General features: G+C 47.8%; 1 protein-coding gene across 9 annotated transcripts in view; it reads right to left on the bottom strand.

The window, feature by feature from the left end:
* The window catches only part of LOC135817249 (uncharacterized), a 61,916-nt gene that overhangs the window by 33,866 nt on the left and 13,684 nt on the right, over nucleotides 1-14,366 (bottom strand). For 7 of the 9 annotated variants that reach the window (XM_065330386.1, XM_065330385.1, XM_065330379.1 and 4 more), the window contains 14 exons: nucleotides 13,845-14,033; nucleotides 13,215-13,295; nucleotides 12,561-12,734; nucleotides 11,438-11,467; nucleotides 10,773-10,919; nucleotides 10,257-10,501; nucleotides 9,016-9,136; nucleotides 8,157-8,522; nucleotides 7,027-7,398; nucleotides 6,139-6,543; nucleotides 5,564-5,797; nucleotides 3,775-4,143; nucleotides 3,273-3,638; nucleotides 2,556-2,915 (listed from right to left, as the gene is read on the bottom strand). In XM_065330386.1, the coding sequence (XP_065186458.1) occupies nucleotides 2,556-2,915; nucleotides 3,273-3,638; nucleotides 3,775-4,143; nucleotides 5,564-5,797; nucleotides 6,139-6,543; nucleotides 7,027-7,398; nucleotides 8,157-8,522; nucleotides 9,016-9,136; nucleotides 10,257-10,501; nucleotides 10,773-10,919; nucleotides 11,438-11,467; nucleotides 12,561-12,734; nucleotides 13,215-13,295; nucleotides 13,845-14,033 (3,459 nt within the window). Of the gene's footprint in view, nucleotides 1-2,555; nucleotides 2,916-3,272; nucleotides 3,639-3,774; nucleotides 4,144-5,257; nucleotides 5,486-5,563; nucleotides 5,798-6,138; nucleotides 6,544-7,026; nucleotides 7,399-8,156; nucleotides 8,523-9,015; nucleotides 9,137-10,256; nucleotides 10,502-10,772; nucleotides 10,920-11,437; nucleotides 11,468-12,560; nucleotides 12,735-13,214; nucleotides 13,296-13,844; nucleotides 14,034-14,366 lie in introns of all 9 variants that reach the window. The other 2 variants (XM_065330378.1, XM_065330381.1) reach the window with 2 other exon arrangements.

Raw genomic sequence — 14,366 nt, forward strand, 5'->3', positions numbered from 1 at the left:
TGCTTATTCTGTTGCCAGTCATGCTAGTATTTTTCGTGTATCTGACAGGCCGGTGGCGTATTCAATTACACCGCCCCATTGTGAAGCTCTTCAACCTGGTAGTATGGCCACGGCTGAGTCACCGAAGATGGAAAAACCTGAAATGTCTCATTTGGCACATGCCAATTGGCAGCCTATAACTCTTTGAGACCCCAACGATCGAATTCGATCGTTTGGTATACAGTGACACTAAAAACATATCTCTGGTGTTCCTTCACCATTTTCATAAACAAAGCCGTGATCTCAGTTTCGAGAAGAACCTTGGCTATCATGTCGAAGTTATCCGAAACCTCTAGGAGTTACGATGCTGCCATGGAGACAAACTGATAAATGCACTCAGAACGAAAATTTCAAATTTTCAGAGGATTTCCCCGGAATGGTACGTCATACTCAAGCATGCTGCACACCGAAATTTTGCGCTTCAAACGAGCTTTCCGCTGTAGTTTGTTTGAAGTCGATGTGATGATGGAGAATGGAATGGCGGCTGTTTGAACTTTGCTGAAGCTGTTTGCGCACGGCTGCTGTTTTGGGCGGCATTATAGGCCACGCAGAGCAGAGGCTGTGCAGGTAGCTGGCTTGAGTGTGGTGCTAATCTCTCCATCTGGGAAATACCTTTTCAACGGTGGTTAGTTTGTAAAATCCGGTGAATGTTTGGTAGAGATACGAGCGAAAGTACATGTTATTTGAAGGTGCGTAAATTGTCGTACTTTCAGTGGGGTCTCAAAGGGTTAATAAGTTCACGGTTCGCGTGAGACTTGGCTAGAGGCCGACTTTTCTGCATCCGTAGGACCGCCACAACCCCCAAGGATCAAGGCGCAGATGCAGCTCCTAAAGCGGTGGGAGGTGAGTAGATCAGACCCACCAAAGTGGTCAGAGACCGAAGATCCCATTTGTTGCATCCGGGCATCCATGCATCCGTGGCAGCTTTATCGATGTGAATAACAATACCTGTGCGTATAATTCCTTCATTCTCCAAGTACATCAACAAGTAAATCCTACATGTTGGGAAGTTCAAGTTTTTTTCTAACATGGATCCATTCTCGAAGATCTCCACGAGTGCCATTCTACAGCACACATACATACTCGCTTTGGAGGTCCAGTGAGTATGAACTACAGTCGACCTACCCTCATAACGATATTACCCTTTTAACGATATTTTTCTGCCAAACCAAATCATTCCATTGACTTGTGTATACAATGTCTCACCTCTACAACAATATTGCTATAACGCCACCGACGTCGGACATCGCTTCCTCCAGCTAGTGGCCAAACACTTCCCCAAAGGCTCAAGCCTCAATAAAATCGTCCAACCGGAACTCGGTAAAAGTTAGCTACAGTTGCATGTAGAATATGGCCATGATCATCAAACAACACAATAACACGATTCTACGACCCAAGAAACAAGCCAACGGAGGTGACAGCAACACCAGGACATGTAACTGTCGGGCGAAAGACTCATGTCCACTGGACGGAGCGTGTCTAACGGAGAGTATTGTGTATAAGGCTAGAGTCACCGCAGGTATGGACAAGAAGGAGTATACTGGATTAACAGCAACACCATTCAAACAACGCTACTATAACCACCAATCATCATTCCGCCACAGACAACACGAGAAGGACACCCGCCTATTGCAGTACGTCTGGGCCAAGAAGGATGAAGGGAAGGCATGCAGCATTCAATGGGCGGTGCACAGCAGAGCAGTGGCCTACAGCAACAAAAGCAAAAGGTGCAACCTGTGCCTGGCGGAAAAATTGGCAGTCGCGCAAGCACACAAGCACCTCTCTCTCTCAACAAGAGTAGTGAGCTTGTGTCAAAGTGTCGCCACGAGAATAAGTACTACCTTCGGAACTTCAAACCATCCACAGCCATCACCTAATTAAGTGAGAGACAACCAGCTCCAGCGGTTGTCACCATTCACCACTGCTGTCATTCGCACTTTTAGATTCGCCCCATGACTCGATGATGCAGTCATGTACACTTTGCAAGTTTGTGGGTATATAAACCAATACTGATCCAGATTTGCTCATTGCTATTTTTTAGTGCGTGAAAAAGTTAAAATACTTTTCTGTCCTCTTATTGTTTGTTTTAACGATAGTACGCCTAACGTTATAACGATATAAAATGGGCTCACCAATCGACATTTTCCATTTTATAACAATATCTAGCAGGGAATATCTCGAGCCCACAATCCAGGCAGGGCAAGCTTTGCAAGCTTCACTTGATAAGTCGCTGGGACATGACGAAATGCAATGGGGGCACCAGTGGGTACCTTGCTGTGTACATAATGTGTATGTACGTCAGTTTTTATGCTCTGAAGAGTGTGAAAAATGAACAAAATCCAAGCATTATGACGTTCATGTATGTGTATGAAATAAAATGAACCAGTTACCCCTATAACAATATTACCCTTACAACAATATTTCTTGGTCTGACGGAAATATCGTTATAAGAGCAGGTCGACTGTATTGGAGAACAATGCCATTACTCTGAAAACAAAATTCGAACGAAGACTTACTTGGATCTAGTCCAGTACACCAGCACCACTCTGATAGACTAATGGATCCATCATTGTTGTAATCACACCGACTCCAGTGATCCTGGGCACAAGCACGCGGACCAACTTCACGATCTACTTCAGAAAAGAATGAACCTGCTTCGGCACGACTTAGCTTCCTGTTCATTGGAGCTACATCCAGCTCATCAAACATCCAGTAGATTGTGATCTTGGCTGGTGTCTTGAGACGTGGTTCAGCTGTGGGGTCTGGATTACTTTCTGATTCTGGCGATGGCTCAACATGACCTGATTCTTGACGCTTTAAAGACATGAACTGAAGGAGGTTGGCTTGGAAGTGTCTCTCCTTTTCTGGGCTGCATTCTGCAGATAAGAAGGTAAAAATACAGAAGAATAGCATATTAGATGGCAGAGAAGGCAAGCACTCATGCCAGTGTTACAAATACACTGTCATATCTAAGAAATGATGGCAGCAAATGCAAACCACATATTTTGCTACAAAAACACGCATGCTTAGTTTGCAGTTTTCTGCAGAAAAAAAGCTGTCACAAAGAAATTAGAAGGAATGTCAATAATTTTGAATGAAAGTTCATATGGCAGCATTACATGCATGATGTCTTCCGATGGACACACTTGAAAGGAAATGTGACGCAACCACAACACGTCAAACCACACAATGAAGAAAACGCTCAGCCACATTTCCTGCTGGATCAATCTTACCATTGTCAAGTCCAGAGCACCAGCACCATTCTGACAGAGAAATCATTCCATCCTTGTTATAATCACAGTGCTCCTGCAGTGTCTCTGCACATGCACGAGGATCCACTTCACGAACAACTTCACTCATGAATGATGATATCTCATTCTCACTCAGTTGTCTGTCCATAGGAGATACATCTAGTTCATCAAACTGCCAGTAGATGGCTACTTTGGCTGGTGTATTCAGACGGGGTTCAACTGCTGGATCACGCTCACTACTATCTGATGTTGTCTCTGGTTCAGGAGTTACATTTGCTTGCGATCTCTTCTTCTTGATGAACTGAAGCATCTTGTGTTGGAAGAACTGACGCTTGTCAGCTGGGCAAGCTGAAAACAAAAATTGGCACAAGAATGGAGAATATTAGAAGAGATATGTCAGTCAGTGTCAACGTATAACCAGTTGCAACACCAGAAACATGCCAAATGCAAATCAAAGGCAATGAACAAATCTCTGAAAACTTACTTGGATCGAGACCAGTACACCAGCACCATTCCGACAAACTGATAGAACCATCATCATTGTAATCACAATAGTTCCACTGACTTTCTGCACAGGCACGAGGATGAACATTGCGCACTGTATCGTTCATGAATACTCCAACTTCAGCACGGCTTAGCTTCCTGTCCATTGGAGCTACATCCAGCTCATCAAACATCCAGTAGATGGTTTGTTTGGCTGGTGTCTTGAGACGTGGTTCAGCTGTGGGATCTCTGGGTTCATCACTTTCTGGAAGAGGTTCAGTATGGCCAGCTTCAGTGCGTCTTGCTGTCATGTATTCCAGAAGGTGGGTCTGGTATACGGTTCTTGATTCATCATTGCACGTGGATTCTTCTGTGAAGGGTCAAAAGACAGTGGAAAACTACAATGTCCTAGATGTATGTAGATATGTATATCACAAACAATCTTACATTATCAACTCCTAGCAAACGGCATTCATCTTCTGAAATTTCGTGTTTTGGGAATGCCCTGGCCCTGATCTTGATAGCATGGCATGCAGCTAGGATGCTTGCCAAAACCGTCACATCGTTTTCTGCCTATTGCAAGTCGAGTCTCCCTATCACTAGTATCCCATTTGGTATTAAATCATTTTGTTTGGGTATCGTGACTTTGTGAACATATTTAAATAGCTCTATTTTTTTGGAACTGATTTTTGCTCAGTACATGACAATATAGAATCATCATCATCCTCACAAGATATGCTTGACCACTACGAGTGCCCCGCGTGTGCTAGAAACCCTTCAAAGTCGGAACAAAAACCATCAAACAGCCAGCCCACACCTTGAGTTAGGTGATATCGATCTGAAATGATCTGAAGACCATTTTTGATGGATACTGAGATACAGAAGTGAGTTTCACGTCCAACACCAGACTACAGTCAAACCTCTTTAGGATGAACACCTAGGGACCGATAGTAAATGTTCACAAAACGGGAGTTCTTCTTATCCATATTTGTACACTGTCAACACATAGTGCTTTCTTTATCTAAAAGAGTTATGAACACTAGTTCTTCTAAAATAGCAGCTTGTCAAATCAGCGTCCTTCTTATGCAGGTTTCACTGTATTTTAGGATAATTCGGGATAGTCGGGGGGCATGCTCGTATGGATCGCCGAGTCTTGCCCAATAGTGTGTAATTACCAGCAATCTCTGGCATTGCAAAACCACACTGGCCGGCCAGGGGCCAGTACTGGCAAATCCCGGTGCCGGGTCGAGGTGGGAGGTGGCAGACCGCCGGAGGCGGTGGTGGTGGACATGGCGGTGGCGGGTGTGACTGTATCCATACTCTTTGCTCTCCGGGTGTGCCACAGTACCAGTCCCTGGAGCAGCAGTAGCCCAGCCAGGACACACAGCCGCCGGTGTCATTATCACCTTGTGCGGCACACACAACAAGAGGCAAAGAGGATGGATGCAGTGGTTACAAACCCCAGGACACACGCATAGAATTACCAGCAATCTCTGGCATTGCAAAACCACACTGGCCGGCCAGGGGCCAGTACTGGCAAATCCCGGTGCCGGGTCGAGGTGCGGGGTCACAGCCCGGAGGCGGTGGTGGCGGGCATGGTGGTGGCGGGTGCGACTGTATCCATACTCTTTGCTCGCCGGGTGTGCCGCAGTACCAGTGTGTGGAGCAGCAGTAGCCCAGCCAGGACACACAGCCGCCGGTGTCATTATCACCTTGTGCGGCACACATAACAAGAGGCAAAGGGGATGGACGCAGTGGTTACAAACCCCAGGACACACGCATAGAATTACCATTCATCTCTGGCATTTCAAAACCGCACTGTCCCGAGAGAGGCCAGTACTGGCATATTCCCGTGCCTGGCTTGGGAGCATCCTGGCACTTGCCCCCAATAGGTATAGGGCACGATATTGGTGGGTTCTGCATCTGCCAGGCTTTCTGGCCGTCCCTGGTTGAGCAGAACCACTTCGTGGAACAGCAATATCCACGCCAGTACACACATGTGCCGTTGGAATCGTCACCGGCGTCTAAACAGTACAGAAATATACCTGTGTTGAAATCGGTCGTCCAGGCCATTGGTGAGCTTACTGAACCAGAGGTTGGGGATGTGAATGGGGATGAGAAAAAACCACACATCCTACAGCTCACGCAGTCCACTTCACTGCCCTTCGAGCAGCTTCAATGTTGCATAAGTGTGTTTATTTTGCTGATGGGTATGCATGTAGTACAGCATGTAGCGTGGTAGTTAGCGAAAGTATCCAAAAGTGGACAGTAGTTGTGATGGTTTGGCTGCACAAGAAATTGTCAGTACCCACACCGCAATTCAGAGTCAAACTGCTACAGCGAGCATAGTCTATAAACAACTCACCTCCGGCTGATGGCACATCTTCCACAGTCTCCTGCGGTGGTCCGATCGGAGGCATTCGAATGCCCAGACCACGGAACCACTCAACCCAGTTGATACGTCCGTCGTCGTTGGTGTCCATAGCTCCAATCATGCCCAGGGCGCACGCACGTGGTCCCACGTTTCGGCTGACATTGGCGACAAACACGTGAGTCTCTGCCGCGGTGAGGTGGCCATCGACTGGAGAAGTGTCCAGCCGTCGGAACAACCAGAACAGCAGGTCTTGGTCGCTCAGACGGTGGGGTACCATGACGGCAAAACCACCTGCTCTACCGCTGTTCTTGATCATTGGGTGAAGATGAGCGTGCCACTCAGCTGCCCGCTTCAACAAGTTAGCATTGAAGTAGTTTTTATTTTCAGGAGTGCATTCTGTATGCAACATAGGCACACATAGAGGAGGGAATGAACAGAAGGGACGGAAATCTGACACAAGCAGGCAGCATAACATTGTTGCTCCGAATGGCAAAATCAGCAATCATAGCAGACATGCACAGGAAACACAGGAAGAATTGAAAAAACACATCACAGCTCCTGTGAGACTCGGACTGAGTTTTCCGCATCCATGGGAACGTCATCACCCTCAAGGATCAAGAAACACACAGGAAACACATACATACACAGATACTACTGTCCAATGATTGTCCTTTGACACGCAACTTGAAGTTATAACAAAATAATAACCTGTTCCATCTTGTCCACATTGTGTATACATAGTTGCACTCACATCGAATAACCAACGCCTGTGGATAGTCGCTAACCAAATCAGAAGCTATTTTCGAAGCTGAAAGAAAAGTGAGAGCCCATATACACCGTTCTCTAGCTCACACAACGCATAGTCAGGTTTCAACCTACCATTATCCAGCCCACTGCACCAACACCACTCGTGCAGAGATACGAAGCCGTCCTCGTTGTAGTCACAGTATGATTGCAGCGACTCTGCACACGCTCGGGGACTGACCGTGCACTTCGCCTCGGCTAGGAAGCCAGTGAGCTCACGGTCGCTGAGCTTGCGGTCTCTCGGCGCCACGTCCAGCTCGTCAAACATCCAGTAGATCGTCTGCTTGGCGGGCGTGTTGAGCCTGGGCTCGGCTCTCGGATCGTACGGTTCGTGAGAGGAGTCGTCGGATGGTTCCGTCTCGGGCTCCGGCACGGCGAGAGCTTTCTTCTTGTTCATGAACTCGAGCATTCTCTGCTGAAAGTACTGTCGACGATCGGCAGGACAAGCTGCGGTGGTGAGCACAAGCAACAGAAGAGAGAGAGATACTTAGCTACAAAGCCATGAAAGTACGCACACACAGCAGGGTGAAAATCAGCAGCTGCAAATAAGCCGTGTGTACGTACTGTACACTCCGTATGATTCTAATTGCTCGGAAACCTTCATATATACATTCTTGACCAAACTTATGGTAGTAAAATACAAAGAGACAGAAAAACTAAAGAATGTGGGTGCAGGAAAGAGAGGTAGGCAGGGAGAGAGAGGGAGGGCGAGGAAAAGAGGGAGAGAAAGGAAGGAAGAGAGGGAGAGGGAGAAGGAGAAGGAGAGAGGAAGGGAGAAGGAAAGAGGGAGGGGAGGGGAGGGGAGAGGAGAGGAGGAGGGGGAGAGGGAGGGAGGGAGAGAGGGATGGGGAGAGAGGGAGGGGAGAGGGAGGTAGGGAGAGAGGGAGGGAGGGAGGGAGGGAGAGAGGAGGGAGAGGAGGGAGGGAAGAAGCGAGGGAGAGAAGAAGGAAGAGAGGGACAGAAATGGGAGGGGGAAGGAAAGGACAGAGAGTCTTGGAGGCTAGGAGAGAGGGCGGGAGAGAGGGCGGGAGAGAGGGAGGGGGAGGGAGGGAAGGGAAAGTGAAGAGGCAGGATGAAGAGCAAGACAAAAGACAAAAAGAGACAGGTGGCAACCATAATGCTTAGTGGTTCTGTACTGTTAAACAGAGTTTATGTAATGCGAGGATCAAAGACACACCCCAATTCTACTTCCAGCAGCTACTTACTATTGTCCAGCCCCAGACACCAGCACCACTCATTCAGTCCAATTCTCTGATCATTATTGCAATCACAGTGTTCCAAGAGGGAACTACCACAGGCTCTCTGCGTCACGTTGGTCTCGAGGCCCTCCACAAATCGCCAGGTCTCCTTCTGGCTGAGATGGCGATCGTATGGCGCCACATCTAGCTCGTCAAACATCCAGTACACAAGTTCCTTGGCTGGCGAGTCGAGCCGTGGCTCAGCTGTGGGTACATTAGGATTGCGCTCTGGCTCAGGTTGGCTCCCCTCGGCTTGCTCCTTCTCTGCCTTCAGGTCTTTGATGTGATCTAGAATTTTTTCGTTGAACATGGTGCGCTTCTCCGGTGTACAGACTGCATACGGATGAGAGACACCAGGACAGAGTGAAACAGAGGTGGTCAGCCTTGAAACTGTCCATTTACTCACTCAGCAACTTCATTTGTTTGTATTCCTACAACATTGGACTGGCTTGTTCACCTTCAGTGGTTTTAGCGTTTCGCCCGGGAGCACGCACGGGCCATGCCTGATATTTTCGCAGCACAGAGACTATCAGTGTGAGAATTCAGATTGAGTACCATATTTCACCGGTTAGAAGTCGATTCCAGTAAGAAGTTATAAGTCGATCCCAATACTTGGGACTTCGATTTACAGGTTCAATATCAATATCATCAATAGCAGTTAAACCCCGGTTGCAAGTTGACTAGCCCATTTCGGCTTTGGAGTCATAAAAGGTTGCCGTATAACCGGGAAAATACGGTGATTGGGACGGCTTCTACAACATACTGCCCCGCAGTCCTGGTGGAGGGGAATGCATAGCATAAGTGCAGGGAGTGTTAAGTGTTTTACCTGAGTCCAGACCGGTGCAGTAACACCATTCGCTGAGCGAGACGTGGTGATCTCGGTTGTAGTCGCACGACGCCCACATGGTACTGGCACAGCCCTTCAGACCGATCTGGGACTTCAGCTCCTGACAGGGCACACCGGACAGCATATAACACAACCAGCAGAGTTGTTGATTATTAGAGAGGTTAAGATGCATGTGATTTCTGACGCAACGCGAAAGTTCAGCTCTCGTTATTTGGCTCGTGCGTCGAAAAACAACGCGAGTGACCTGCAGCTCGCGTCACAATCAGGAGTTTTACGACAAATTTGACGTGAAAATGCATGTCACGTCAGAAATAGCGTGCATCTTAACCTCTCTATTATCTCAACTGTACTCCACAACGCAGCACATCATGAGCTGCATGCTAGCCCACAATGGGAACCGGTTCACTTTGAAACTACTAATACATCGGAGGTTCAAGTACACAAAGGCAGGCACTTGTAAGTGTAAACGATAGCTGGCCAGGGATCTCCCACCTTCAGTGCAGGTATTTCAGTTGCCCATCAGTCTCCAGTTACCGTTGTCTGATGATCTCCGTTTGGTGTGGAACTTGAAGTGACAACTAACAACTTGTTCCGGGTTCTTCCACAGGGCGCGAAGTCCAAATACATGCACACAAACTGTGTGGTGTGCTACTGGGGCTGCACGCATGTGGCAGAGCAGAGCTTGCTCCGCACAGGTGCCCGTAATGATGTAGGCCGCATACAATTACTGGGAAGCACATCTTTGCCTGTCTGTGAACCCATGTAACTACAGGGCATTCGCCAAATCGGGGTCCCTGATACACTAAAACTATATGTATGTGCACCATCTTGACGAACTCTCCATGATGGCCCAGGATCGAGCAGCTTGGAGAGGCTGTATTCACGTGTCAAAGCACGAGTGCGGGTGATTTCCAGCGGAGGAACAGCAGCGGAACGATGTGTTGCAAAAAATATCATACGTATTGTGTCAATGCATATTGTACGTGATCAGTCAAATATCTGTGTCTGAAAAAAATACATTCTTACACATATCTTGATCAATTTTCACAGCATTCACTTCATCTTAGGCTTAAAACAACGGCTATCATATTTCTGACCTTGTTTCTGACCTATATAGGTCATCGACTTCACGATCTTGATAAAGAAAAAAGTGAGACTGTGAAAAACCAATGGACCCAGATTTGGCGAATGCACAATAGTAGCCCGCACAGCTCACGTACCGTCAGGAATGCCCTGGCCTCTCTCTTGCCCAGCCTCCTGTCTCTAGGGTTAACGTCCAGCTCATCGAACATCCAGTAGATGGCCTTCTTGAACGGGACACGGGAAATATTCGGTTCCGGCTCAGCTGAGCCGGATTGTCCGGCGGCAGCAATAGGCTCTGGTCTGGGAGGGGAAGCCTCCATCTTCTTCTGAATGTACCGGACAAGCATTGAGTTGAAGACAGCACGATCTCCAAGATTACACCCTGAGTGTAGAACACAGCACAGGCAATACAAATGTCCTGCTTGACACAGTTTGCAAGAGACCACTAACACATTACTTGTTTTACAGTCGAAAGTAAATAACCAGGATTGGAATGGCACGCCAGTATAAGCTGGTAAAGCACGTGCCATGCATCCAAATCTCAGGATGAAAGTGAGATGGGAATGCTCAAAACACTTTGCAAAAACATACTGAGATGGACATAGCAGCAGCAAACGGTAAGTTGCAAGCACAAGTGGAGGACGCTCGCCTACCTGGACTTCTGCACTGGCGCTTGTAGCTGACCTGAACGGCCTTGTTCTTCAGGCACTCCTCGCGACGCAGGGCACACAGGTTCGGATAGGACATGCCGTCATTGCCGCAAAGAGGCTCGTACATTTCATTGTTGCAGGTCATGCAATCTAGAACACAGTCAGTCATAAAATATTCAAGGTGTGATTTCTCACGAAAGCGTGCACAAAAACATGGGTACGAGAACTAAGCAGGTCAGTCATAGCAACACATTCCCAGGAAATTTTCTGTATTAAACTTTTTTTATTGAAGCCTAGCCTGTTGCAACTGCACGTGGAGGATTGGTCTGACCTCTTATCTACGAAGCCTAAACCTGGTAGTCTAAGCATCTAGGGAGACAGCACAAGACTATGGCACCTGAAATTAAAACAAGAAGAGGACGAAAAAAGTATTTTTACTCTCGAGTTTCACGCACTATTAGCAATCATCAGAAAACACCTGAAATTATGTAATTCAACCTCGAAGTTTGGAAGTCATGTGTACACATTTCACAACTCCCCTTGGTGCTGAACAACCCTCATGTACATATGTACCCAATGCAATGCACTGCAGTGAAGCTGAACTAGAGACTAGAGTGACACACGTCAAAGCAGTATTCCCTGACAAACTGGAGCTTGTGTTTACTCACCTGAACCATCCACGGTTGCCTTCTTATTGGCTGAACCAGAACAATGACAAACACACACACACACACACACACACACACACACACACACACACACGCACACACACGCACACACACACACATGCACATGTACATGTACTCACATGCACGCACATGTATGGGCACAGACATCAACACATGTGCACATGCACACACGTGCATACACATGCGCGCACACTTTAAACCTTGAACCTTGAACGCCCGTAGCAATGATAGCGATGGCTTCCTCACGCTGAGGCTCTAAATCCGAAATCTGCAGTGCGGCGCATGCCGCTTGAGGTCACCAGGACGACGGAACACTCTGTGACAGCGGTAGTTGGGGCACGGGATGTCTGGGGCTTCCTTCTCGACCCTCTGTCGGCAACACTGAAACCAGGTGAATCTCTCCTGCGCATACCAAGTATGCACTATCGTACGCGCAGTTCGAGTGACGAGGCGTGTGCACTGTACACTGCACTGCATGCACTGACTGTGCAGTCGTCTTAAAATTTTCCCGATTCTCCCGTCACTCCCATTGACTTCTGTTCCCTGCGAAAGTCCAAATTAGGTGCACTTCAAAATCACTATAACTCAAGAATGGCTGGGCGGATTTGAATAATACTTGCAGATTGCCTATGCTACGCCCTGGAGAATCGAACGAGACCAAAATCGAAGCGATGGGAGCAAGTTTGCAACTTGGGCGACGTCCCTACCAGCAGGGTGGTCTCCGGGTGAATTTAGGCTAAGCACAAGTGCTACTGCACAGCGCAAACCTCTCAATTACATTCACTACATGTAGATACACTGCAGGTACATACTCAATCTCTGGACAGATAGCTCTTTCCACCTCATAAGGTCTCATCAGCAGATCTCAGAGTTACTGGCCGACCCGATCTCACTGAGGTATTAGAAAAGCAACAAAGCAGTTCTAAATCGGCTAAAAAGCGTCATGTGTTTGTAGTGTTGGACACATCATGCATCGAAGGGTGTGCTGACTGTAGAACTCACTACAACTTGAATCACAGCATTTGTGACTGAACAGTCATTTCCCTAACTGGAATGTCTGTCCTTAAGTGGCATGCACTAACGGAGTTCTACTCGTACTCACCACAAGTGACTTGCGGCACACAGCGGCCACCGGCCTCGGAGCGAACAAAGCCTGGCGCGCAGAAGCACCCCTGCACGCACTGCATGGAGCAGACGGCGGGAACGGTGTCATTGCATGTGGCTGGGCAGGCTGAACCGCACGTCTGAAATACCTCCAGAGGATCCGAGCAAGCCCCTGCGTGCAGCACAACCAAAGGGATTGAAAATCGACATAATCATCATCACCATAGTGACATCACATTGCCATGACATCATGACCACATGATGATAACATCACAATGCAGCATGGAAGAGTGCTTAGAGTGGTGCGATATTATACAAATGAAGCATGGATACCAGAATCAGGAGGAGCTCCCCTCCCCTGCGGGAAGCAGGAATACTAGCCTGGTCGCATACTACACTCTCGAACCCCTCAGTGTATAGAATTCATGGCCGGCCCTACTTGAAGTACAAACAAGAGATTGCTCACGGTGGGGGTGGACCTGAATACCCGGGGGCCACCAGTCAAAACTACCTTCTGGAAGACTCTGCAGGTGATAGCCGAAAACACTGCATGTTGCCTAGTGAGGTGGTAGATGCGACACCGGGCAGCAGTTTTTGCAGCACGGAACTAGCTAACAGGGGCTGGTACATGAATGCACAATGCTAGACTTACTTGTTACTGAGAAGATGAGGTCGTGGTCGATGAAAACATCGGCATTGGGGCCAACAGTTGAGGGCGGTGAGGTTGTAGGAACTAAACCAGAACATTTAAAAACATGACCCAAAACAGAGGCAGGCACACGATTACACTCTCACTCATATTCTTACTCCACACTGTTTAGTCAATGTGGGCAATCCAATGTTAGTCTAGATGTATCGGTATCTGGCAGTATCGATGAACGTGTTGGTACAAGAGGAATGGGAAACACGAGAGACAAATGATCAGTCCACTGCAGCTGTGAAAACAACGCAAGGCAATACAAACTGGAAAATTCAGACTTTGAGCTTGCAGCATGAATAAGTTACCAGGACCGGGAGATTGAAATGCCAATAGTACATATCATCCTGGACTCCTACACGTGTTGGAAACCTTTCTACGACCGTGCTGCTCAATGAAATCCGATCAAACGAGTCAATACCCATGCCAGGCGCTGTGCAGCCCCAGACCTGTGAACAATGGGATCTGTACTGGCACAGGGGCGCAAACTTCACTTAGACAGTTTGATTCCTTTAAGCAGCACTATAGTTCTGCGCAGACACGCACACGATAACAATATCCACTGAACCATCATCATTGACCTACCGGGACAGCTCGATGCTTGCACACACGGGGCGCCATTCTCCTCCGATTGCCTCACAGAGCCCACAGGACAAAAGCAGCCACGCGAGCAGATCCTGGAGCACGGTCTCGGACCAGGATGTGCGCATGATGACGGGCATGCCGTGCCACACGCTTGGTACACCTCTCCAACTGGACATTCCTCGTGAAGTACTGCTCCAACACAAGCAGAGAACAATACAATACAACAATGTTGTAACTAACAAACATAATTATGAATTATGAACAAGATATACACCATGGGGCAGATCACACAGAAACTATTGAGCCAGAAACTTTCTTTGGATGCAAATTTTTCAGTTTCCAGAGCTACACTGGCTTGCGGTGAGAAACATTCGTGATTCTATCTATTCAGTCGGATAATGTATTATCCACAATCAGTGCAGAGACTCGGCAGCTCGCAGCAATCTAAATTTGCATGGAAGCGAAAACGGCAAACATTAATCCCTGGCAACAGTCTTCCACTTTGCAGTAGACACACACATC

This window comes from Sycon ciliatum, chromosome 5 (assembly GCF_964019385.1).
Source record: "Sycon ciliatum chromosome 5, ocSycCili1.1, whole genome shotgun sequence".
Lineage (NCBI taxonomy): Eukaryota > Metazoa > Porifera > Calcarea > Leucosolenida > Sycettidae > Sycon > Sycon ciliatum.